General features: G+C 49.7%; 1 protein-coding gene and 1 long non-coding RNA gene across 13 annotated transcripts in view; both read right to left on the reverse strand.

The window, feature by feature from the left end:
- Positions 1-2,116: 2,116 nt before the first annotated feature.
- LOC115496380 (uncharacterized) overlaps positions 2,117-26,857 on the reverse strand; it is an 84,752-nt gene continuing 60,011 nt past the window's right edge. For 7 of the 12 annotated variants that reach the window (XR_012057338.1, XR_012057343.1, XR_012057345.1 and 4 more), the window contains 2 exons: positions 24,589-24,820; positions 21,396-21,571 (listed from right to left, as the gene is read on the reverse strand). Coding sequence is in view for 2 of the 12 variants with exons in the window: in XM_072933293.1 (XP_072789394.1) it covers positions 20,056-20,142; positions 24,589-24,820 (319 nt within the window). In the remaining 10 variants the exon portion in view is untranslated. Of the gene's footprint in view, positions 2,455-19,942; positions 20,143-21,395; positions 21,572-21,739; positions 22,022-24,588; positions 24,821-26,857 lie in introns of those variants that run through there. The other 5 variants (XR_012057341.1, XR_012057339.1, XM_072933294.1 and 2 more) reach the window with 5 other exon arrangements.
- Positions 8,097-13,467, reverse strand: LOC121470452 (uncharacterized). Its single transcript, XR_005981406.2, has 2 exons — positions 12,619-13,467; positions 8,097-10,265 (listed from the first exon to the last, which is right to left on the reverse strand). It is a non-coding gene; the product is annotated as an uncharacterized lncRNA (long non-coding RNA).

Below are 26,857 nucleotides of genomic sequence, written 5' to 3' on the forward strand. Positions count from 1 at the left end.
AAGAAGTGCCTAAAAAAATAGTTTGTCAGTCTGAGCTTTTTATAGGTTTTCATCCGAGAATATTTATCTTGAGTCTTTTTTTGACAAAAAAAAAAAAAGTAAAAAAAAAAAAAAAGTAAAAAAAAAAAAGGTTTGTATTTCCTGGAAAGAGAAGAATTCCAGTTCAGGCCAAGATTCCACAAACATTGCCAGAGTGGTGGCAAACCCAAGGCCTTTGCTGAGCTGCCTCTGCTTTTCCACAGCTCCTGATGTGGGAGAAGGGAAGCTCTCACCCTTCCCAGGCACCATGGAAACAAATCAAATAATTCACAAAAATCATTAAAATCAAATCAGAGAGATGAAGATGAACAACTGGATGAAGGGGTCACACTCTCACATCCACGTGCATGCAAATATCTCTATATCTGTATAAATATTGCTATATAAAGGGGGTCTTTTCTATTTTTTTTCCAAGCTGCGAGCACTGAAAGTTCCTCCTCAATAATTTCCCTGTAGTCCTCGTTAATTCCTTAAGATTTTCTCCATCTCTTTTCAAAGCCTAAAGTTCAAAGACACAGAAAGGAGCTGCCTCAGCACTTTCTTTTCCTCTCCTTTGAAACTTTTTCAGCAAAGTCCAATCAGGCCAATTAACTCCTTCTTTCATTTTTTCCTCACTCCATGAAGGGAAAATGGTATGTGGGGCTCAGCCAAAGCTTCCAGATGCAAAGGCCTGCCAAATTTGCTGTGCAGGAGGTGCCCAGTTCCTTGGCAGCTGTGTCCACATGGGTATTGGAACATCCCTAAACCCTGTCCCTGCTCCTGGAGCAGGGCTGAGGAGGAGGAGGAGGAGAAGCCCAGGCCAGGTCCTTCTGCAGCCAGGTGAGCTCCCAGTGCTCCCCAGCACTCTCCTGGGAGAGGCAGCATGAGGAGAAGACCTGTGGGTAAATGCTCACATTCTCCTCCTTCTGCCTGCTCTTCTCCTTGATTTTTCCCTTGTGGAATTGCAAGAATCAAACTGAAGACTCCTCCCTGCTGACACAGCAGGCTGTGCACAGCTGAGCGTTCCCGAGGTGGCTTTTCCATCAACTGTGGGTGCCAAGAGCTCGGGGAAGTCTCAGTTTCCCCACACAGGATAGGAAGCAATGATTCCCCCTGGAAATCCCCTCAGGATGTGGATCTCTTGGTGTCTGAACACTTCTTCACTCCATCACCCTGGGCATTAATGCAAAGTGCAGGCAGTAATTACAGCAAGCATTAAAGTTCAGTAATTGTAGGGACCATGTGTGTTTATAATGCAACAACACTCCAGGAGCCCTTGTGGGGTTTCTGTGTGTGTGGCTGGGAAAAGGCCCAGGGAATCCCCATAAAACATAAAATAAAATCCGAATACATAAAGGTCAGGGTAGTAAATACAAAAAATAAGCATCACATCCCTTTAAATATTTATCATTAGTGACGTTTTCATTATAGGAGGGCTGGGATTTACTGACTCTGTAGCAATTGTGGGCACAGCAGGCCTGGAGTCTTGGCTCAAGGCCATGAGGAAGCAAAAAAAAAGTTTGGAAATGGGATGGAAATAAATTTAAAATGGGGATGTGTGGGTTATAGGCATTGTTCTGCTGTTTTTGAAGCAGCTTTGGCTTAGAGGGGGTTCACTGAAGGTGCTCCCCACTGCCCAGGGTAACTCCTGGGGTGGTCCAGGGCACTAGGATATCCCAAAGGAAAAAGGATTTGGGGTCAGGGAATAGGAACATCCCTTCTCCTGCCCCTCGCTGGTCACCACTCCCTTCACACAGCGGGACCTGACCTGAAAAATGAGATCAGAACCTGAAGGGCTTTTGCAATAGTCAGAACAAAGCTACAGCTCTGACAAGGAAAGAAAGGGAACTGAAAAAACAAGATTAAAAATGTGTGATGTGCAATTCCATTTAAATACCCTGTGCACTGTAAAAACCCCTCCTTATATGTGAAAGGAAAAGTTTCCCCACAGAGAAAGCCCCATCCTGGGAGTGTCACCAACAAGAAAACTCAGTTTCTATAGCAAGCACTGCTGTGTGAGGGACCCTCAGCACCAGGGAAGCAAAACCACTGGTCCCAGCTGAGAAAACCCCCAGAGAAGAAACCCTCCCTTTCAAGGTGGCTCTTGAAGAAGAGTTTATTATTTCTGACTCGTAAGTGCTAATCCATCAATGCACTTCATCTCCTCCTCCTGTCCCTGCCTTAATTAGCACATTTGCCTTGTAATGAAGTGGAGCAGGGAGATGGGGAGGTGATTGTGTCAGTGCTTGATGGAAGGTTTCCTTTGGAGTTTTCAGACCAGGGATGACACGAGGTGTGGGTGATTCCCCTTCAGCAAGTTCTGTCTCCTGCAGAACTCATTCCATAGTCAAGGTGGGTCTCTGTGTGCACCAATCCCATGGGAAGGCATCACTGGATGCTGGGAAGAGCAGGGTGTGGGGCAGGCAGCCCCCAGTGCTGCAGAGCAAAGGCAGATGAGTGTTCATAAATATCCACAGATATTCCCAGGCTTCTCTCTGGCACCACTCGTGGCTTCCCCGGGATAAACCCCAGCTCCTCTGGCAAGGGACCTGTATTTTGTTGCTCTTTTTTCTGGACAAAACCCAAGTATTGATCAGATTCACACTCCCAGGTCTCCTGTAAGAGGGAGGAGTGATGGAGACAGAAATGTGCTTGCACAGGGCTCATTTCCAAAGCAGCTCTTCATGTTCTCCTGCAGCACAGCCTTGGCCTCTCCATCCCCTGTCCCACTCATCCCACCCCTTGCTTAGGGGACTGGGAGCCAGGGAACCATCCAACCCTCCAATAGTTCTCAGAGGGAAATCCCAGTGAGCCAGCAGAGGCTCTGCAGGACCTGCATTTCCACACCTCCCCCCCCGCCCCATGTCCTTCTCCACTCTGACACCTCTGTCCTTGCATTGTCCTCTCTGGGGGCCCCTGTGGAGGAGTCCCAGACCAGCTGATGTCTGAGTGTGCAGAGCCCTCCCCCTCAGCAGAAGTTATTAACCTTGGTTCCTGCACTGTCCATGGCCCAGGGGGAGTCCTGACCCTGGACAGCACCCACAGAGATGTTCATGACCACACCCAGGAGGCACAAGTGAATCCCAAAGCACCATCCCACAGGGAAAGGGGCAGCTTTGCCATGGTGCTGAATTTGAGGGCATCTGCAGCCAGCACACCCATGTGACAGGAAAGGGGGACCTTGTGGGACAATCCCACCCATCACAGGCAGAGCTGGATGGTGGCCAAGGCTGGGAGGATTGAGGAGGAGTCTGAGATGTGCCCAAGATCCTTGATTTTCTGGCTAAAGGCACAGAGGGAAGGAATGAACGAGGGATCTGAATGGAAGAGGTCCACTGGCCTGGATGCCATCACAGCCCCTCCCTTCACTTCAACAGAGCTGGGAATGGGGCTGAAGCCCCAGGAGCAGCTGAGGGAGCTGGAAAGGGGCTCAGCATGGACAAAAGGAGGCTCAGGGGGGACCTTCTGGCTCTGCACAACTCCCTGACAGGAGGGAGCAGCTTGGGGGGTGGTGTTGGGCTCTGCTCCCAGGGAACAAGGGACAGGATGAGACGATAAGCCTCAAGAGGTTTAGATTGGAAACTACAGAAAATTTCTTCACTGAAATGGTTGTCAGCCACTGGAACAAGTTTGTCATAGGTCAGTGGTGGAGTCATCATCCCTGGAAATGTCCAAGGCCAAGTTGGATGGGGCTTGGAGCAACCTGGGATAGTGGAAGGTTTCCCTGCCCGTGACAGGGGGTGAGACTGAATGGGTTTTAAGAACTCTTCCAGCCCAGACCAGTCTGGGTTCCTATAAAAGAGCTGGGAAGTGCCTGGTGCCTCCACAGATATTGCTGCAGGAAGTTCTCCCATTCCTGCAGCACTACACTTGTAGTGATAAGGAAAGGGTTAACTCTGCCTTGAGGAGGGGGTGGACACAAGTCAAGGGTCCCTTTCAGCCCTATTTTCCCCTAATTCATCTGATCACCTGTGCAGGATCACTTTAGGATGGTCTAAGCCTTCTCCTGCTGGCTCCTTCTCTACCCATGACCCACTGAGCAGGCAGGCAGGCCTGGAAATTCGCCTCACACTTTTTAGGAAGCTCATTCCTCAAAAAATAAAAGTGAAAATAATCTGGCCTAGAAACTTCAGCTGTGATTTAGTACCTTGCCTGTAGCAAGGAGCGTTGCCCACTGAGAGATTGGGGATCTTCCTTTATTAACAGCAGGATGTGCCCGTGCCGGAAATCTGCGTGGCAGCAGCAGCAGGCACAGCTCAGGGCTGGCTCTGGAATTGGAATAATTATGCTGGGGCCCTGAGAGTAGTGTTTGGTCTCCCTGTGTGCCCTTGCTGGGGTGACATCTGTAGCAGTGACCTCGGGATGTCACACAACTGGAATTGCTGAAGGAACAGGGGGAAGTGTGCTGAGGAAACTGCTGTGGGCACAGCTGGGCAGGTTTTGTCTGGAAAAGGGATGAGAAGCCAAAACTGCAACAAATGGTAAAGTCAGAAACTCGAGGAAAATGCATTTCAGATTTCTGCAGGCACCAGAGTCTGCTGGAGAGGTGGCCAAGGACAGAGACATTGTTGTCCAGAGAGATTTTGAACTCTTCATCCTTGGAAGTGTCCAAGGCTAGGATGGATGGGGCTTGGAACAACCTGGGATAGTGGAAGGTGTCCCTGCCCGAAGCAGGGGGTGGGATGGGATCATCCTTAAGGTCTCTTCCAGCCCAAAACAGTCTGGGATTCTACAATTCTGTGATTCTGTGGTTCAGTGACATAACAAAGATTTCAGGCCTCAGGTGTCCCCTGGGAGAGGCAATGTCCCAGCTTCAGCTGGGCTCTGGGACAAGCACTGAGCTCATCACAAAACATGGCAAAGGCTTCAGGAAGGCAGAACACCAGGACATTCCTGCAAGAGGTGCACAGCCCTCCTTCCCACGTACCTTGTGCAACCTTGTTTACAGGGGTAAAGCTGCTGGTGACAGTGACAGATGTCCTGCTCAAGCTGTCTTAGAGCCTGAAGGTCAGAGATATTTCCCAAACCCTACAGGATGAGTCCTCATCCCCTTCCCTGGATGCCTTTCCTTTTTTGTGTCCCCAGCAGCCTTATCAGTGGTGGGCCAGCCTTCCTGCTCTCTCCCAGTCCAGCCCTGCTCTCCTGCCTTCCTCCTCCTGCTCCCCAAGCTCCAATTGTCCTCTCCAGCTGGCTTTCCTTTCACCTCCTAGAAGACACCAATACTCAGAGCACAGCAGCATCCCCCTTCTCTATCTCCCCTTCCCATTCTGATGTTGCGTTTCCTCCATCCCCTTCTCTCCACAATTTCACTCCCAGCTTTATTTGGAGCTCTGCCTTCTCCTCCCTCCCTCTCAGTAAAATGTCTTAACAAGCTCAAGCCTTGCTTTGTATTAAATCAAAGCCCGAGCAGTGTGCGACGGCTCAGCCAAACCCGATTTCAATGGTGCCGTGCCCATTCACATCAGACAAAGCCTACGGAGGTAATTTACTGCAGATAGGAACTGGGAGCAGAGGGCAGCTCATTAGTGTCTGGCATTGTTATTATTACTGGACTAAAACAGAACATCTCTTTCATTTGTTTCTATTCCTGGCGAATGCAAATGGGAGATCCAAATCAGGAACCCCGCCCACACCAGTCCTTGCGGGTCACCGTGGCTTTCAGGAGGGAGGAAAAACTGCGGAACAAGATCACGCCAAGAGCCTGAAACCTCACAGAGGCAACAATTTAAAGGATTTCAAAGGCTGTTTCCATAAGCCTTTGGGGACTCCAATGGAGCATATTGATTAAACTTCGGAAGCAGCTAAAAGCGGCTCCACCATTGCTAATTAATACAGTGATGCCCCGATGCCCCTGTTCTTGTTCTACCAAGCTGCAGCCTGTCAAATCAATTAATATGCACCGCCCTGATGAAAGCAAAACCCTGCTTATCATTTGCTAAACGGATCGATGCACTGACTCCCTCAATATCATGAAGTGACCTGTCCTGTGAGGTTCAGTGGGGTGTGCTGCAAATGATTTTGGGGTGACACCAGACAAGCAAACCCATCAAAGCCCTTGTTTTTACTTTCTAATCCAAACAAGATTTCTGGGTGATGTTTCCTGTGTAGCTCGTTCTCTGTGGATTCTTGAACAATGACAATCCAAGGTGATCATTCCTGATTTCAATGGACCTGCCTGTGCTTATAGGATGGTATTTAGGGTGTGGGATTGTTGGGGTGCCCTGTGCAGGGCCAGGAGTTGGACTCAATCCTAACGGATCCCTTTCAGCTCAGGAAATTTGGGAATTTTATGATTCTATACCCACTGCATTTCCTCCCCTACACCAGGAGAATGATTTTTCCCACTTTTCAACCTGTCCAGTGGAGCTAATGTCTGGTGCTCTCTGTCACTGGACACCACTTCAGAACTGGTTTAATGATCCCAGTGTGGGGACTGAAAAATATTCTAAAATGGCGCTTTTGGCATCCAAGATCAAACCTGGTTTGATGATGTCTTCTAAAATTTGCTGTCTTGAACCCACCCTGAAGAAGTCTCCATGAGGCCTTCTGGGTGATCTTTAGGCAGCCCTATATTTATGTACAGTTTCTTTTGGGGCTAAGGAGCCAGATTTGACTCTTCTGTCTCATCAAAGTAGGGGAATTCCTGGGAAAGGAGTGGTTCCAGGCAGGACCATGCAGAGTGCAGATCACCTGGGTGCTGTGCCAGCCAGGATGACACCAAGAACAGAAGCCTGTCCTTGCTGTGCCACCACGTGCTTTGGGGAGTCTTTGGCAGCTCCCAGGATAACTTCCAAAGGGAAGGCAAAGGGATGTGCTTTGCTTTGCATGAGGCATCAGCTTGGATTTCGAGCAAGTTTTTGGCACCCCTCAATAAAATGCCATGATCTGCTTACTAAATTTTAATACAATGTGCCTCAGAAAAAAAAGAAAGAAGGAGAAAAAGGAGGCAAACAGTTGAACAAAATAATTTCAGCAACATCTGCTGCCTTTCTGAGATATTTCACCAAAGGCCTATGGAGATCAAATATTTTCCTCTAATTAGAGCTCTTTCCTCAGAGCAGCTCCCCTGGATACAAAAATATCTCCACACCCCCCTGGCTGCCCAGAAATCCTCCTGGGACCCTCTGCAGCACAAAAAAAAACACCCAGCTCTCCTTTAGGGTATCCTCAGAGCAAATACACAGCTTTTCCAGCAGGGAAAGCTTGGTCCCTGTGTCTATTCCTCCTTTCATCACACCACGATCTCTCACTTTCCACCTGGTTTTAGAATCATGGAAAAACTGAGGCTGGAAAACCTTTAAGTCCAACCATCACCCCAGTACTGCTAAGGCCACCACTGATGCATGTCCCCTAGAGCCATATCCACATGGCTTTTAAACACTTCCAGGAATGGCAATGCCACCACTTCCAAGGGCAGCTGTGCCAGGACTGGACAACCCTTTCAGTGAGGAAATTTCCCCAATATCCAACCTGAACCTCCCCTGGCACAGCTTGAGGTTGTTTCATTTTGTCCTGCTCCTTGTTCCCTGGGGGCGTTATCTGTGTCTAACATGACACCAATCAAATCAGTTCATTATTAGCATTGATTTAGTTATTATATATAGTTATTAGCAGTATAATAAAGTCTATAAAGGAAAAAAAAAAAAAACAAGAAGTTGAGAGCTTGGGGTGGTTATGCCAAGAAGTGCTCTCAGGTAGAGCTGGGCATGTTTCATGCTGGAAAACCAGTGGGAAAAGTTCCTTGGGCATCTGCCATGTGTACTGGCATCCTTGCAAGTGTCCTTAGAGAGCAGGAGTGCTTCAAATCCCAGCCCTTGGCTGCTGCTGAAGAGGACTGCCACCACAGGCTGTGCTCCTGGGGGAAACAGGCTGGGGACATGGCACCTGTGAGGGGCCAAATCCTGCCTCAGAACCCTGCTGGAAAGATCTGTGGGATGGGCAGACAACTCTCAGAGGAAACCACCCCAATTCCCTGTACCCCAATATGTGATGGGGTAAGCTTTACCTGGGAAGGGATTGGATTCTCCCTCTCCACTTCCATCCCCTGTTTATCCCTTAACAAACCTTATGGGAAGGAAAACACTAAATCCGATTTATTGTGTTGTGTCAGGGGATAAAAACCCAAACCAACAGCATTTAGCTTTTGTGAAATCAATGCATTGCAGGAGGGAGGAATCACCCCTTCTTTAGCCTCTGGGTTAAGGCAACTAATTCAGATCTGATCCACATGGAAATTTGCAGCCCATTCCCATGGCCAGGGAAGGCAGGGAAGAGCTCTGAAATGCTCCCAGTAGTGTAAGGATGATTTATGAGGCAGGTTGGAAAGAGCAAAGGAAGCCTGGGTTGTTAGTTCTGATATTTAGGGATGATAAACAGCAGGAAAGGGAGATTTTTTTAAATGTCTCTCCACAGAAACAGCATGGGCCTGAGTTATGTGGGATATTGGGAAGAAAATCTGAATTCAAAGGGTGGTTAGGCCTGGCACAGGTTGTCTAGGGCAGCTGTGGCTGCCCCACGCCTGGCAGTGTCCAAGGCCAGGTTGGATGGGGCTTGGAGAAACCTGGGATAGTGAAAGGTGTCCCTGCCCATGGCAGGGGGTGAGGCTTTAAGGTCCCACCCAACCCAACCCATTCTATGAAACTAAGAATAGAAAAAGTTTGGCTTAATATTAAGGATAACCTTCTTGTCAGAGACATCTGTTATTCTGTTATCATGAACAGATCAATGCTACCAATGAGCTGCCCAAAGAAGGGCTCCAGACCCTATTCCCTCACCCACTAAAAGCATCCCACAACAGAGAGGGTCAGGAAAGAAAAGGGCCCATTCATTCCCCACATTTTTCAAACTGTCCCATGGAGTGGTTTGTGTTGGAAGGAACCTTAAAGGCCATCCAGTCCCACCCCTTGCTATGGGCAGGGACACCTTCCACTATTCCAGGCTGCTCCAAGCCCCATCCAGCCTGGCTTGGAGCACTTCCAGGGATACAGGAGCATCTGCCACAACCTCTCACCTCTGCTCCAGCAGGAGCTCCCATGGACTTACCCACTGCCTTGCAAGAGCAGGAGACCTGGGAGGGTGCAAATCCATCATCCTCCTTTCTCACAGGGAAAAAGAACATTTCCCTCTCTGGTTTCTCCTGCCCATCCTCGGCTAGGACTCGCAGGTCCCTCTGTGGGGTACAGCAGCAGTGGGAGGGCACAAACCAGGACTATTTTGCCCGTGTTTTGTCCTGTGCCTGAAACCACCACCAATCATTCCTAAACCACAGCAATGATTTAAAGTCCATGGCACAGACAGGGCAATCCAGAGCTTGGCACAGCAGGATCCCAAACTCTGGGTGTGCTAGGGAACCCTGGATCTGAAAACTCCCAGAGAGTGACAGCCCCATCCAGGGCAAACATAAACTGCTTTAATTACTGCTCCCGCTGCTAATTGCTGATAACCAACATCTCCCTGTGATCTGCTTTGGAACTGAGGTGCTCACAACAAGCTGGGAGGATGGATCCAAGGGGGATTATTTGCTTTCCCCACATTCTCCAGGATTCTTTAAGCACATCTGCAAAGGTCAAGTGTGTCCCTCATTAGGGACCAATGTCTTCATGGGAGTGTGGAGATCAAAGGGAAGGGGAGGTGTAGCATGGAGGGGCTGGAAAACACATCCACAAGGATCTCTCCCACCCAGGAGGTGGCTGGAGAGGTTTATTGGGTCCTTCAGGGTGGAGGGACCAACCTTTGGCTCAGCCAAAACATCCCAGTGGCCAACTTGGTCACCTGCAAAACTGGGCAGATTTACTGGGGGCCCAGAGGGTGGCTGGGGAAGCAGGAGGGTATCAGAGGTGACAATTCAGAGGAAAAAATGGGTGTTGAGGTGACAAAAAGCCTTCCCCAGAAGATTTGGAAAAAAATGCTTCTTCTCCCTGTGCATTTTAAAAGTCACCATTGACATCAGCATTGCATGGAGAAAAAGTCACCCATTAAAAAAAGAATGTGGCAGGAAGGGAGATATTTCAAAATGCAGCTGGGAATTATTCCCACCAAAGATGGAGTAATAATTTTGCAAAAAAAAAAAAATTTAACAAACCCCAGAAAATAATTTCTCTTTTTGCACTTGAAACTGTTCTCATGGAAATCACTTCTCTTTGCCAGATGTTGTCTGAACAGAGAAGTCCACAACAACTCCTTGGAACTGCTGGACCTTTTCTGGTGCTGCCCCTGCTCCACTTTCTCTCCATCCCTTGAGGAAAGCCCTGTTTAAAGGAAGGAAATGTATTTTCCATCAGCACGACAGAGGGAAGGAGCAGAATGTGACAGGATCTGGATAACCCCATCCTCAAGCTGTGGGATGCAGGTGTTTAAAATCCCTTCTACTCCACTCTTTTCCCCGTGATCCTCTAAATATTCAAGTTCATCAGCCCATTTCTTGTGCCCTGTGAAGGGGGGAAGTAGAAATGCAGCTCCTTTTCCACCCCAAAATCCTGCCAAGGCAGGAGGTGAGATGCTGGTACCTCTCACTGGGCAGGCAGGGGCTTTCCATGCCCTCAGGGTTTATTTGAGGACCATTTCCTAATTAATATGCACAGCTTCTGATTATTTTCTCACCTGCTGTTTCTTGCACGTCCCATCCAAAGAAAATTCCCCCAGTTTCCAGATAAATCCAAGGCCCACTTTTGAGCTCGAAGCTGTACATTAGTCAGACTCATTTGCCTGGGAACATGAAAGTCCCTTCCTATTTATCTTCTCATTTGAACTACATAAATAGCTCCCAGCACAAACTCCTCATCTATCCAACATTATCCCAGCAAATAGCAGCCTTTGAAAAAGAAAAATTAGTGGTGGGTAATTATTTTTGCGGCAGATACCAAAATGATAATTTCTTAAACAATTACTTTGAAATATTAACAATTGTTCTCTAAATTCCAGTTTAATTCCTGATATGAATTATAGTTTGTCAGATCTGGGCTTCGGAAACATTTGTTCCTTGCACAGAACATAAAAAATGCCAGTGTAACCTTTCGCCTCCGCAGCCTCCGAGCAGAGCCAAATGCCTCTGCTCTTGTTTTATCAACACAAATAATTAAAACACAGGAGAATGTTTGGGATTTATACAGTTGTTTTTGGCATCTTATTCATATTTATTTGATCTGTAAGATATCATTTTAATTAAAAGCTCGCTCTCTCTTCCTCTCTTCTCTGCCCAGAGAATAAATTATTTATAATAGCCCTGCTGCCTCAGACACCACTCGGAATGTGGGATACTGTGCTGGGATCCCGCTGGAGTGCCAGGCACAGCCCTGCCTGCCTCAGCAAGGGTAAAATACCTGAAGCGATGGCTGGATCCACCCAGAGCCCTTTGGCACTGCTTCCCCCTAGAAATAAAAAGGTGTTTTCTCCCGTGTGAGGGCTAAATTTGTTTAAAAGCCTCTCTGTGCTGCCGTGGTTTGGGGCAGGGATTGGATTTTCCACACGCCCCCATCAGCAGAGGCAGCCCGGGAGGATCCGTGGGATCACAGGAGACCCCGGCCGGCAGCTGGGAAGTCTCCTGTGGAAGCACAGTTACTACAAAGACCTTTTCATCTCATTTTAATCTTGCCTGCCTTTGCTCCCCACAGTCCAACCTTTACTCACTCCTTTTCTCTTCAGTCAGCTTCAGATGCAGCTCAGAGCAGTGGGTTAAAATACAAAAAATGGGATTTTTTTTCTTACTGCTTTTGAAGTCTGAGGGTTAAATCTGGAGAAGGAGCCTTCCCACTGAACACAACACTTATCAAAGCCATCCTAAAGCCTCTGGAGTTCAGCTGGAGCTTCCCAGGCATGCCTGGCTGGCTTTTGCACTGGATAAAGAGCCAGAATCCTCTTTGCAAGCCCAGTATTTGCAGGTAACAGGGTCCTAAAACTTGCAGAGCACAGCCTTCAGCACATTCCAAGGGCTGCAGGCCACAGCTTTCCTGGGCAACACCACCCTGCTGCTAAATGGGCTTCTCTGGGACTTCCCATGGAGAAAAAGCAGCTCCCAGTGGTTGTATTTAAGTTGAATTATCCTTGATTAGTGCTGGGATTGATGAGGAGCTGCAGGTGAGGTTTGGGCCGGGCCCCATCCCTTCCTTCACCGTGGCTGCTCCCACAGCAACTCCACGGCCACCTCATGCCCTGGGCTCCTCCAGAGGGACTCTGATTTCCATAAATGAGGCCAAAATTCCTCCCTGGTATAGGTCAACTAATTAAATCCCAGCACCTCGAATTATTTATGATCCTTTACAGCTATGCAAATTGAGCACTTGGAGAATTTTCAGGAGTATTTCTGAGTAACCAGTGCAGGCCAACCCAGGCCGAGGGTTTAAAGCAGAGCTTGGTTTTATCTAAAATTGGTCCAGGGGCTTTTTGCCAAGCTGACCTTGCACTTTGGGAGTTTTTCAGGATGGATTTTTTCAGCACCAGGAGCTGGAGGTTGTAATGGCCCTGGAGTAATGCAGAGGAAGAGAGTGTGGATGCAGCTCCAGGATCAGCTGGACACGGACACGTTATTCCTTTGGAGGCTGTGGGGACCATGAGGGGATATTAGGGTCATGGATATTAGGGGGCATCTCCTGAGGGTTTGCTCACCCCTCAAAGGCAGCATCAGCTGGGGCAGAGCTGGTCCTTGGGTTTGGAACCTCACAAGTTCTCCTGGTGTTCCCCCTGGGGCGCAGCCGTCTCCTTCCAGGGGATGATCCCGGTGCAGAGGATAATGGGAGAACAGGAAAAGGTACTTAAGGAAAAAGAAAAAAATAGAAAAAAAACCAAAACAAAACAACTCAGCAGGGTTAAATGAATGGGGTGTTGCATTTCAAACCCTGAGCAATGGGAATGTCCAGTGGCAGGGAGCAATTGGAATGTCCAGTGTCCAGGAGGCTGAGGAGGGATTCATACATGTCTGCGAGCTTCGGCTGTCTCCCAGCTGGAATCAAAGGCAACTGAAATAAAGAGGGAAAAACCAAATGAAATCCCTCTCACAATGGGTCTGAGGGAATTCCTTCAGGAAATGCAGCTTGGGCAAGGACCAGGGGAGTCACACTGATGATGCCTCTGTTCCCTACAAGCTCTGGCCAGCCTGGAGAAGTGGAGACCTCCCAGCACCTTGCAGGACCTGATCTGGCTACAGGGAGGACAGAGAGGGACTCTTTATCAGCATCTGTAGGGACAGGACAAGAAGCAATGGGTTCAAATAGAAACAGGGGAAATTTAAGTTAAATATGTGGAAGAAATCCTTCCCTGTGAGGGTGGTGAGCCCTGGCACAGGTTCCCCTGAGAAGCTGTGGCTGCTCCATCCCTGGAAGTGTCCGAGGCCAGGCTGGACGGGGGAACATTTCCCCTAGATGTGGAATTTCATCACAGCACCAAGCCCACATGGGTATTTCTCCAGCTCAGTTTACATTTATGCTGTTAATTTTCCATATTTCTTCAGTTCACCCAGCTCACTTTTCCCTTTTTTCACTTTCTCACTAGCCCCAGTCTCCAGATACCTCCAAATTTTCTCAAGGAAAGAAGCTGCTTTCAAGCAGGACTAAAATAAACAAGGTCATTGGAAAAGATAAAAAATAATGAGTTCCTTTCCGTAGCACTCCTTGCTTGCCTCTCCCTCCCTCTCCCCCCTTTCATCTCACTCCAGAAAAAAGGAAAATAAATCTTTTCTAATCCCCTCAGAACCCTGCCTCCAGATCTCCCTGCGATGCCCATCGGAGCCGTGCTGGAAACGGCAGCGTGGCCCCAGAACACATGAAAACCAATTTATTGCCCAATCCCCAAACCTCCCTCTTCCCCCCATGCCAGGAACATCCCATCCCACCCCTCCACTCAGGCTCATTCCAGTCAGTGGCCTCCCCTGTGCCCCTTTTCTTGATCTATTTGATTTTTTCACAAAGTCTGAGAGATTTGGAAACGGATGGGAAGTCTCGGAGCTGGGTTTTAAATGGTTGATTAAAGAGCAGTCAGCAGAGTCGGAGAAAGTAGGAGACAGCTCTTGGGAATGAAGATGATTTTGGCCAACCTGTGCTTCCAGCAAAATCAGCTCCACTGGGGTTCGGTCATATCCCTTCTCCAGGGGTTTAAAATCCCACTAGGTGCTCACCAAAAAAAATTCAAAAATCTCATCTTTTTGTCAGCAGAAAACAAATTTGTTCCTACAAATTTGCAGGGAGGAACAGAAAGGTTTTAAAAGTTGAACTTCTTTGCTCTGGCACTTTTTAAAAAGGAATATTATTCCAGCTAATGTTCTGAAATGACATTTCATTCTGCAATTGAATAAAACATTTCATGGGATCTAAAATTAATCAGGGTGGGAAGGAGAAGGGTTTATTTTGGGAGGAGAAAAAAAATGAAAGGGTCTGTACTTTGCAGTGATCCAAACCATTCCTTATTTGAATTTTTGGTGGAGGATTGGGCAGCGAGCTGAGAAGATTTCCATTTGCCCAGCTCTAATTGGAAGCCCTGAACCATCAAGGGCTTTACATTTGCAAAATGCAAAGCATGGAGAATCCCAGTGGGAAAACTTTGGCCCTGCTCCTGCCTTCACTCTGTTGGTTTGATTGATGATTTTAGGCCTGAGATGTTTGACATGTGGGGTGGGAGGGGGTGAACACATCCAAGAAGGGATGTGGCAACATCTTTTTCTCCTCAACATGGTGCAGGGGCTCCTCCTTCTCATCAGATTTCCTAAAAAAACCTGAATTATTCCCTGTAATCACTAATGCCACATTGTGTTTTACCTAAATCATGTATTAGTGTTAGCAATAGCGTTGGGGAACCCCTCTGGAACAGCTGGTCCAGTTTAGCTCTGTGGTCTTGGGGGCATCTTCCAGATGTGTTAATCCCCTGGGAAGAGAAGGTAGCTGGAGATCCCCAACTCTGGATTAAAGCTCTCAGTGTTGGTCCCAGGAAATAGATTTTAAGTAAAATCATGGAATCATGAAATGTTTGGGTGGGAAGGGACCTTAAAGCCCATCCAGTCCCACCCACAGGGACACCTTCCACTATCCCAGGCTGCTCCAAGCCCTGTCCAGCCTGGCCTTGGACATTTCTAAGGATCTAGGGGCAGCCACAGCTTCTCGGGGCACCCTGTGCCAGGGCCTCAGCACCCTCACAGGGAGCAATTCCTTCCCAATATTCCATCTAAACAAGGTAAAAAGGTCAGTGGTAGCAGATTTCAGGCCTCAGCAGCTCAGTCTCGATGGGGCAGCCACGCTGGCCACTGTGCCAAGGCAGCACATCCAGGCAGCCTCTGCGTTGTGCCAGCACTGCCAGGCGGGGCTCCCATCCAGCCCACAGCAAACCCAGGCTCAGGTACATCAGCAGCTGGCCCCAGGCTGGGTGGACCTGCTGAGCTGGGACCATTTTGGTCTCAGTTGTGATGGCTGGCCATCTCCAAAGGACACCCCAGCCCTGCAGGCCATGTGTCACATCTCCAGCTGGACCCCAAGACAATCTCCTCCACCAGCTCTGGTCTTGCTCTGGGCTGGGCTGGAGCCCCAAGCTCACCTGAGCCAAGTCTGACTGCAATGGACCTTTAGATCCACCCCTTTGTCCCTGACGCTCCCAATCCCCTCCTCAGTGTGGCTGTGCAGCTCCAGCCTGCCCTGGGCAGGCGAGGCTGGCTGTCCCCTCGTGTGCCCAGCTCCTGCCAGCCCAGGGGCTGCCTGTGCCCTCCCTCCTGCCTGGCCTGCGCTCAAAACCACAGATGGAGGCCAGAAACCAGGAAACCCAAGAAGCTTTACATGAAAATCACTCTGAAAGGCACTGCAGAGAGGAGGGGGAGGCAGGGGAGCAGGAGCAGAGAGCAGCTCCACAGCTGTTGTCTTTCGTGTCCTTTAAAGCTCCTGTTATGTCGTTTTTTTAATTAAAATGTTTTTTAAGAGGCTGCTGGGATTTACTGCTCCTTGTCCTTGGTGGAGGTGAGCGGTGCCAGGAGCAGCTGGGGGCTGCTGCAGGGATGGAGAGGCAGAGGAGGGCTGGGGGCACAGATCCTGCCTGCTCCAACCTCACATCACAGCGAAGGGGAGATCCAGAAAAAAAATCAGAATGCTGCTCCAGACCCTCAGACAGGGCAGGAATAACTCTAAATCCCTGTGTTTGTGCCTTGCTTGGGCTCAGTTTTGACAGTTGTTGCTCTCCACCAGCCACCAGTGGCTCAGGCTGTGGCTGGGGGGTGAGCAGTGAGCTTGGAAAAGGGAAGATCCATGGAAAACAAATCCTTCCTCCTGGTAAAACATGCCCCGAAAGCCTCGCTTACAAAGGAACGCTGAGCTTTAATCCCAGCCGGGCAGAATTTTCTGTGTATTTGTGAAATAAATGATCTCTGTGTGCTTAGCCAAAGCAGTTATTAATGTTTTCACACCAGAGGAGACACGCACTGCAATTGCAGGACCTGTGAGTGATGAATAATGAACACCTAAAAAAACCAGAGGAAACATCAGCATGTGTTTGTAGGCCACCAGCGATGAGAAGGCAGGCTTGGGCTCAACACTGAAAACCACGGTTTGACCCCAAGGAAGCACCTCAGGGAGAAGGAACCCTGGTCCCAGTGCCCCTGTGACAGCAGCGGGCATGTGCTGGTGATAAGTGGGGAAATGATAGCAGGAGATAAGCTCAGCTCTGCTCCACGCCAGGGCTGTGCACAATATCACGGTTCATTATCGAGGCACGCAGACACCCCGGCAGAATCCTAACCTAATGAAAGTCTCATTTTCCAGAGTAACAGTTCATTACTGGACTTGCTGTGCCGCTTAAACCCCTAGGGTGGGAATAAAAAAAAAGCCCTCTGCAAGTCTGCTGAACACGCAGTGAAATCCTGGTGGGTTGGGCATTTGCAGTTGTGCTGCAGCTCCCATCAGGGAGGGGAGATGCTGCTTGCTCTGAGTCAGAAGGGTGGTTTGAGCCTTTGTGGGGGTTTTTAGGATTCTGGGGGGTTTAGGATATAGATCAGATCCCCATGCTGTTGCAGCAGAGCTGCCCAGCCTGGTATTTACCCAAGGCCTCACTCTGCTGGCACAAAAAGAGGTGCCCAAAGGTGACAGATCTGACTGGCAGCCTGGCAGTCTGAATTCAAGCACATTTACAAACGAGACAAGATGAGCTGGGAGAGCTACTGAGGCCCAAATTCCTGCCCTGCATCTCCTTAGAGGGGCCTCAGCTTAGCAGGCTCTCCTGAGGGCAATTCCTGGGAGTAGGATGAGGGCTTGGATTAGAATCGTGGAATCATGGAATGGTTTGGCTTGCCTGGGACCTTAAAGCCCACCCAGTTCCAGCCCCTGCCATGGGCAGGGACACCTTCCACTATCCCAGGCTGCTCCAAGCTCCATCCAATCTGGCCTTGGACACTTCCAGGGATCCAGGGGCAGCCACAGCTCCTCTGGCACCCTGCGCCAGGGCCTCCTCACCCTCACAGGGAACACATCCTTCCCAATATCCACCTAATCCTGCCCTCTTTCAGACACTCCCCCATGTCCTACCAAGGGATCCCTTGTTCCTTTACAGAGTAGACTTTCCAAATCCATGTTTGAAAGCAAGGGAAGGATCAGCTTTCCCTCCCCTGTAGAGTCGGAGTTCTCCCAGTCCCCAGGACCACCATCACGGACCGTGGTCCATGGACAGCCTGCCAGGAGCCTGCAGAGACACGGCTGCTCAAACAAAGCTGTTCATCCTCACTTCCAGCAGTAAAAGATGGCAAAATATTGTCATCTGTGCCTTTTCCCTGCTCATCTGTTCCCAAATAGAAGGGGAAAATAGTAAGACAGCCAACTGAGAGCCTCAGAAAAAACTTGCTGAGATCCCCAACCTGGAGAAGAGACACCTCCCAGTAAGAGCTGCTTTCATCCCAGTGTGGTGGGACAGAGCCTGGGGCCAGCCCAAAACTGTGGCTGCTTCCACATCCACCCAGCTCCAGGCTCTGCAGGCTGCTGTTAATCCAGGGGCCTCGAGAGCTGACGTACAACACGTTTGCACTCTCCTCTGAATAAGAAGAAGGAAAAAAATAGGGCAGGTAGCTGTGCAAAGATGCAGTCATGGATCAGGCAGATGGACAGGGAAAGACTTCCCTATTCTGTTCCAGGAGAATCTGCCCTCCATGTTTTCAGCCCGCCCATACCTGGTTCATGAATCTGTTTGCCTAAATTATTTGAGGGCGTAGCAGACAAAATCCCAGCGGTTTTTGACAAGATTGAAGCTGTTCCATGGAAAATGTAAGGACAGCTCCTTCCTCAGCCTGGCCTGCAATGCAGGACAGAGCAATTCCAAAGGTCTGGACCTTGCCCCTGGAGCCAAGGAGGTCCATCAAGATGCAACCCTGCTGCCAGGCAGACAGCAGCAGTGTCCTGCTGTTTCCTCACTCTGCTTTACAAACACCACCCATCTCCTCCCAGAGCAGCAGCTCTTCCTGCCAGCCAGGGCTGTTGGAAAAAATGAAGGCTCACTGTCAGAAATTTGGGGAAATTACAGTTATTTGTGCTTTTTCCAGGAGGGAAGAGGGCTTGTCTCTGTTAGCAGCCCCAACTAAAAGTCAGTTATTTAGTCTCAAAGTTGCCTGTGCTTTCTCTATTGTCACCAGGATGGCAAAATCTCTCGAGGACTCCTGATGCCATCTGTCATGGATACCCTTTGGGACAGGAAAAATGGCCTCTGGAAGGAACCTGCTTCTGCATGGAGCAGAGAGAGAGTAAAAACCTGAGCATGCACCTCATTTTGCCGTGATTGGTGAGGTGAGAGGAATCCCAGCCCATACGTTTGAACACATCAGTTCTTCCTTCTTGACATCCTTCCAGTCATGAAGAGTGCCTCATCCCAGTTTCCTTCTCCAGGATGTTACTGAACATGTCCATCACTGCACAGCAGTTTGGCTGCAAATAGCAAGGAAGGAAGGAGTGATCCTGTGTGAACCAGCAGAGCCTCCAAGCTCTCCCTAAGCAGGTTTGTTCTCTTTTACGCCTTTCTCCCTAAAATCAGTCTCTGTAGCGCCAAAATGAAGGGCAGTGATTGCCTTCTCCAGCCCCTGGAGGTGACAAGGACATCCATGCACACTTATTTCCTGATATTCCCATTAAACCAGCCCATCCTTCCCACTCCTAGCCAGCTCTAACTGGGATCCTTCTCCATCATGGATGGCAGCACTCCCAGAAGAGCTCAAAAGGCCAAGGAAACAAGAATGAAACCATTCCTGGCTTTCAGTGGACAGGCTGAGGATGATGTGGGGATGGAAGATGGGGATGGTTCACTGTCCTTTAAAACAGAGCTTGGGAAACAGAGCTCTGGTTCCCCAGCCGAGGCTGCTGGGACCATTTGCTGTCACATCCAACAGCTGCACAGAAGGGACATGTTCAGACATGGCAAAGCCCAGCTGGGAATGAGGGCCATCCCCATCCTGGGGTATTTCCCAAGTGCCAAAGTCCACACAAGGTCCAGAGAGGAAACTAAAACACTCAGGATGCAGTAGGGAAGTACCTGCAGGAGCTGCCTCAACACTGTCTCCAGGAAGGAGGAAGGAGGAGCTGCTCCACACACACAGTTCAGGATGGTTCCTGCTGCGTTCTGACTGCCCAAAGTCCAAATCAAACCCATAAAAAATAAAACCCCAGTGTTCTCATCTCCACCCCAACCACAGACCTGAGGGGTGGTTCAAGTGATTGGCTTCTGCTTCAGCTTCTCCTTGTACAAAATGGAATTAACTACATAAAAACACCTCCAGAAAGCACAACAGGTTCTTTGAAGAACAGGGAATCTAAAATTGGTGGATCTATTTATAAGAGTTGCAGGTAATGGAATGCTAATCCCATTCATTAACACTCAGACTCTGCTCATTAGTGTCGTTTTACTCTTCCTTCACAAGGCCCAGATTTCTATTTTGCACATAATCTGTTTTATTAAGCAGTTTTTTCATAGCAAAAAAGTTTTCTCTTCTGTGCATGTTTTTTTTATAAGTCCCCTCTAATTTAATTAGGCCCCAAAAGGTTCAAGGAAGTTTGGGTATGTATCCAAACTTCAGGAAACTCACTGGGAACTCCACCTCCAAAGCTTTTAAGTTTTACTGATCATTGCTCCGTGTTCCACATTCTTCCTCCATGTCACTCCATAATTTTTCTGGTTTGCAAGATTAGAGCTCTCCTGGGGAAGAAAAGAGCTTTTTTCATATCAAACATCTCCCATTGGGTGAAACCCCAGCATCAGCCTGGGCGAGGGGCTCTGCCCACCCTTGGGAAATGTCCATTTCCCATCCCTTGGAAAACAGAGACTGGCTTCCCAGATTCTATTCTGCACAGAATTGTTCGATCTCCTGAGTGATGGATTCTCCCCATGGGCTCAGTTCTCCTCACGGGATGCTGAGGTTGAACCCCAGGACTGCACCAGCAGTTGAACTCTACTCCAGCCAGGAAAAAAGCACTGGAAAAAGGAGAACCTGTTATTTGGTGCATCCCACTTGGCATTCCAAAGCTATCCGTGGAAAACTCAGCCTGGGACCAGCCTCACACCAGACCCCACATCCTCACAGAATCAGGAAATCATTTCTGATCAAAAAGCCCTCTCAGATCATCAAATCCAACTGTTCCCCACCACTGACCCATGTGCCCAAATGCCACATCCACACAGCTTTTAAATCTCTCCAGGGACAGTGGGAGCTGGGCAGCTGTGCCACAGCTGGGCAGCCCTTTCCCTGAAGAAATTTTCTTAATGTCCATCGTGGTGCAACCTAAGCCCATTTCTGACCATCACCTGATCCTGGATCACATCCCAGTCCCAGACTTCGTGTGGCAGCTTTTCTGCTAGCAGTGTTTATGGGGGAAAACATCCCAAACAGGAGCAGAGATCCACCTGCAAGGCCTCCAGATGTGTCCCTGCCATCCAGAACACCTCCCAGCCCAGGATCTGCATCTTCACCGGCATTCCCAGTGGTTTTTCCAGGGGCAAATATCCTCAAGCCCCCTGATGCTGCAGAGGTACCTTAACAGGGGCAGCACCCACTTGGAACCTGAGTGGTTCCTGCACGTGGAGCCCTCCCAGCCTCTGGGATCTTCACCCTGGCCCTGCAGCCTCTTTTCCTGCTCAGCTTCCCTGCAGCCAGCAGGGTTTGCATTCCCTGCTGCCTCTCCATCCACTCCCCTTCCCCCTGCTAAACCCCCCCACCCCCACCAGGTAGAGGATTTTGGGAGCTGCCATTCCTACTCATTAGCATAACCCAGTTAGCTCCATATTGCTCCAATTTAGGCAGAAATTGCAATTTCATTTGGTGCTTTAAACAAATGGGAAAATGTTCTAAACCACGGGCTGTTATTGAATTAAATATTAACATAAATACAGAGCTGAATGGAGCACTGGATTATTAATTTTAATATTTAATCCAACAAGAAACCTTATGGCTGTTTTTGGGTGGTTTATTTTCTTTAATCCAATTTCCCATCAGCACTAAAATTAAGTTTTCTTAATGAAGGCAGGTGATCAGCAAAGTGTCCTCTCGTGGTCCAGGATTCCAGAGCTCATGACTGTGAGCATCCAGACAATAAAGAGAGGAAGCAGCAGCAGTAATGATCCCTCTGTGCTGGCATGGGCAGGAATAAAAGGAACATAATTAATATGATGTGCAGCTCAGATGAATGCAAGCCAGAGGAGATTAAAGAAAGCAGGTGACCCTTACGTGTTTATTGCTCCCAGAGAAAACAGCACAGATGGCTGACTTTGAGGGAGACAGCTTTAAACAGCAGCTCACCTAAGAGAGAGATTTGGGGTGCTGGTTCCAGCCCAGGTCTGTGCCCTGTCCCCACGTCACTGTAGCCAGCCCTTAGGTGAAGGGCTCCTTCCAGCTCCATCTGCACATCCATCAGCTGCTGCTCCACCAGCCTTTGAGGGATGCTGGTGAGTGCTCTAGAGGAGGGGACTGGGGGTGCTGGCAAGAACAGGTCAGCTTTATCCCTGGGAAGGGCAGCACGGTGTTTCTGGCTCTGAATGGACTCCAGGTCTGATTTTCCTCCCCTGCTGCTCCCCAAATGGGCTGCAAGGTGGGGCAGAACATGTGGATTTTAGTGATGGCATTCAGAGTTGGAGGAAGACAGGAAAAGAAAACCAATCCCATCAGGAAAAAGGGTTGGGAAAAGCATTTCTCAGCAGCTGCAGCTTGTGTAAACCAGTCTGGTGCTTCTTTATTTACACCAGCTGGGGATCTGCTCCAGGAGCCTGGGAGGAGTCTCCCTCCTTCCAGTGGAGCAGCATCCTTTCTTCTGCTTGTATTTCCATCCAGAGTTCAGACATGGTCAGTTCTCTGCCCAGCCAGGGCAGTTGTGTTTCCATAGGTTGTGGGGGGCAGGAAAAGCTCCTTTCCTGCCTCCTGAGCTGTCTCTTGGCCTTCCTTTGGCTTCTTGCACCACCTGATGCTTCCCACAGTAACCCTGAGGAGTGGAAGGAGGGGAAGCTGGGCGTGGAGGGAGAGGGAGAGGGAGAGGGAGAGGGAGAGGGAGAGGGAGAGGGAGAGGGAGAGGTGGTCAAGGGTGGAGGAGACTGGCTAAGAGGAAGCAAGCCAGAGGCAATAGATGGCAAGGCTTGGACACTTCTGGGGATCCAGGGGCAGCCACAGCTTCTCTGGGCACCCTGTGCCAGGGCCTGCCCACCCTCACAGGGAAGGATTTCTTCCCAATATCCCACATAACCCTGACCTCTGGCAGTGCAAAGACGTTCCCCTTGTCCTGCCACTCCAGACCCTTGTAAGAAGTCCCTCACCAGCTTTCCTGAAGTAATTCCCACTTGAATTCCCACTTGTTCTACCTTCCACAAGGCAGTGAAATGCCTGGAAAGGCTGCTCAGCTTGTGGTGGCCAGATGCAGGTGTTTTTCTGCCCAGGCTGATGCCAAGCAGAGCTGCAAACAGGAGAGGAGACAGCCCAGCCCTGCCAGCACATCCTTATGTTTCATTGTTTAAGCTCTTAAGCTCCTATTTGAATTTGAGCTGTAAAACATTGAACTGATTAAAAAAAAAAAAAAAAAAAAAAAAAAAAAGGGAAAAAAAAAAAGCTTCCAGCCTTCCTTAATCCAGAGAGCAGGGCTGGAGGAATGTCTCAGGCAGCTGTGACTTTGCTGAATGGAGGCACAGCTTTTCATATTTCCCAAGGCACTGGGATGGAGACCTGTCCCTTCCCCACCACAGGAAAGCCAAAGCAGGGCCCTGCCAGGTCCCACAAGTCTCCTGCCTGCTGCCAGTGCTGGCAGAGGCACGAAAGGCACCAGGAAATGTTTCTGTGCTGCTGGTTTTGACTAGAGAGGGGCCTGCAGTGCAATCCCTGGTTGATACTGGAGACTTCCAGATATTCCTGGTCACCACAGAGCCACAGAAACCCCCTGACCTCCAGCACCTGCTTGTTGGGGGCTGGAGAGGAAAGGAGGCAGCAAATCCTGCCTTGGGAACAGTGACATGGTGATTGCTGATAATCACCCCTAATGATGGCCCGGGAGAGCTCTGTGGCCACAGGGAATCCACTGATTGCCAGCCCCTCCTGGTCTGACAGAAAGCAATAAAGAGAAATGTCCTGGAATTCCAAGGCAAGTCACCAACGTGTGTGTCCATCCCTCGGTCACAAACTGGACATCAGTGATGGCATCTCTTGGCCCACTGTTGGATCTCACCTTGTGCAGGAAAATAACCCAGTCAGGGGCTGCTGAGGCTTTCCATGGCAAGAGTTCAATTCATTTCCAGAGAATCATGGAATGTTTTGGGTTAGGAGGGACATTAATACTCATCCCATGCCACCCCCTGCCATGGGCAGGGACACATTCCACTATCCCAGGCTGCTCCAAGCACCATCCAGCCTGGCCCTGGACACTTCCAGGGATGGAGCTGCCACAGCTTCCCTATGCCAGGGCCTCACCTCCCTCACAGGGAAGAATTTCTTTCTAATGTTTAATCTAAACCCACTCTCTGTCGGTTTCAAGCCATTCCCCGTTGTGCTGACACTCCAGACCTTTGGAAATAGTCTCTCTCCATCCTTGTCAGAACTTTCAAGGACTGGAAGCTTCTCCAGGTGAACCATCCCAGCTCTCCCAGCCTTTCCCCCAGCAGAGCTGCTCCATCCCTCTGCTCATCCTGGTGCCTCCTCTGGGCTCTCTCCAGCAGCTCCAGCTCCTTCCTGTGCTGGGCCCAGGGCTGGGGCAGCTCTGCAGGTGGGCTCTCACCTGAGCAGGGCAGAGGGGCAGAATCCCAATCCCTTTGCTGGTACCCAGGAGGGCAAGGAGGATTTCTGGGATGGGACCTGTCCAGCTCCCCAGCCTGGCCCAGCCCCAGCTCCCTCCTGGCAGTAAAAGGTGTGATAAATACAGCAATCAGGTGGGAAATGGGATTTGTGAAGGGATGTGACTTTGGGGAGGGCAGCTGGAGGGATGAGAGCCAGCACTGCAGCTGCTCACAGCTGGAGCAAGCTTGGGAAGAAAAAGAGATCCATGGCAAAATGGGCTGGATTTGTGCTGGTCTCCGTGGAAAGGGCTCCCAAAGAAAGGTGGGAGCATCTTCCCCACAAAGCCAGGAAGAGTCAGGGCTGTGCCTGGGAAGGAAGGGAGCCAGGACAATTAAACCTGCCTGATTCCTGAGCCAGGTTATCCCAGATGTGAGATCCCTGCAGATGCAGCCTCTCTGCAGCTGGGCTGGCACCGCCACGCAGGGCTGAGCCAAATCCCAGTGATCCCAAAGGAATCTGCTGCCTCCCCACCGCTCCTCCTGTTCAGCTGGGGCACTCCAGAGGGATGGATCTGTGCCTGACTGTGACTGGCATCCTGGCAGACCCCAGGCAACTTCGTGGAGCAGAGGGAACCTGCAAAACAAAAGGACACACAAGCAGGTGAGGCATGGTCAGAGGTGCCTTTGCTTTCCAGTGATGATTTATTTGCTTTGTACCTGGTGACAAACACAAATAAAACACGATTTCATCAGTGCTTTTCACTCTCCTTTTTCTGCCAGGCAGAAGAAGAAAAAAAAAATGGTGACAAAAGTCCTCCACTTCAAGGGAGATTTTTCTGTGGGACACATTTACAGCAGAACATCCCTGGGAGGAGCTTGCAGGGGTCCTTGGGATGCAGCAGAGGGATAAATACTGTGCCATTCCCAGGAAAAACTGTGGCTGCTCCCCCCCAGTGTGTGCTGTGGACAAAAATCACCACTGTGGCTGTGTCACAGGGGATTTGCAGGAGTCGTGGTGTGACACAGCACGGAGGGAACAGAGGCTGGAAGCACAGGCAGGATGGATGGACAGCAGGCTGCTCTCCTCAGATATCTGCATGTTACTTATCTTCCTCATTTTTATTCACAGCATCATTAAATTGTTTGGGCTGGAAGGGATCTTACAAGCTCATCCAGTTCCACCCCATGCCACGGGCAGGGACACCTTCCACCTGGTTGCTCCAAGCCCCATCCAAAGTGGCCTTGGACAATTCCAGGGATGGGGTGGCCACAGCTTTTCTGAGCAACCTCTCCCAGTGCTGAACCCCTCTCTGAGTAAAGAACATTCCCCTCATTTACATCTAACGAGTCAGGAATTCCTGCTGGGCACATCTTCTCCTATTTTCTGATGGACTCTCTGCCTGTTGTCCCTGCCTGCATCTATTTCTTTGTCCTGCTCCCAGCTTTTCCCTGCCACATTCTGCAGAGCCCCGGGGGAGCAGCACTGGGAATCCCAGAGCTGGGAAATGCTCAGGGGGTGGGAGAGGGCTGAGCCCCCCGGGGGAGCAGGATGAGCCCTGTCCCCTTCCCCCTGCCTCCTTTTCCTCCTATTTCCAGGGATGGCCTTGGAAAACTGCGTGTTTTCCCAGCTGCTCCCTCAAGGATGTGCACAGCAAGCCCAGTGGGGGATTTCTCTCACGGCACCACGGAGGTGCTGAGATGTTTTAGAACACAATCCTCGAATTCGGAAACTCCAGCCAAAGATGTTTTCCCTTAAAATGCCCACCCGCTGCCAAGATACCCCTTTCCCCCTTCCTTTTATTTATTTATTTTCGCAGCTCTGAGGCTGCAGAGATGCCACAGACCACGAGAGGACACCCTCCTACCTCCGACTTCCCTGGCGCACCGCGGCTGGGGAAAAATATCCGTAATAATATTACAGGGAGCCACTGGAACACACACGTCGGGAAGGAGAGCGAGCGAGAAACAATATGTTTATCCTCCTGCTGTATCCAGCCATTTATCTGGGCAGCAAGTAGCCCTTTAAATATACAAATCCCAGGCAGATTAAGCTGGAATAGGCAGAGCAGGGATTAGGAGCTGCATTCCCAGTGCCTGCGTGTGCGAAGGGAGAGCTGTGTGCGTGCCTCTGTGTGTGTGTGTGTGTGTTGGGTGACTTTAAAATGGAATAAACCACATTTAGCAGCTAGGTAGCTATGGAAACATCACCAAAATTGTTCTCCCACCTTTCTGCCGCACTGCTTTCCGCAGCCCTGCAAATGCTGTCAGGGGAGGGCTGAACATTGTTTCTTATAAATAATAGAATGTAAAGAGCTACAGGAAGAATCATCACATTACGATCGTGGAGTGGGGATAGTTCAGGGGGAAAATCGTCCAGCAGCTCTAATACTAGTTTCTGATGATTTAGCAATGATAAGGGACTTAATTTTCATCTTTTTCTGGGTGGCTTTTTTTTTTTTTTGGCAGTTTATGGAAGGTTGCAGGCTGAGAAGATGCACTGTGGTGTGTGTACTCATGGGGAGGTGTGTGTGTATGTACATAAATATATGTGCAAAACATCCTCCAAAAGGGTGAGCACAAACAGGAATATCACAACAGCAATTCTGGGGTTCAGAAGAGAAGGATTTCTGCTGCTTCCCAGCTTTTCCTGCATGCCACAGCCACAAGCAGA

Source organism: Taeniopygia guttata, chromosome 9, assembly GCF_048771995.1.
Source record: "Taeniopygia guttata chromosome 9, bTaeGut7.mat, whole genome shotgun sequence".
Classification (NCBI taxonomy): Eukaryota; Metazoa; Chordata; class Aves; order Passeriformes; family Estrildidae; genus Taeniopygia; species Taeniopygia guttata.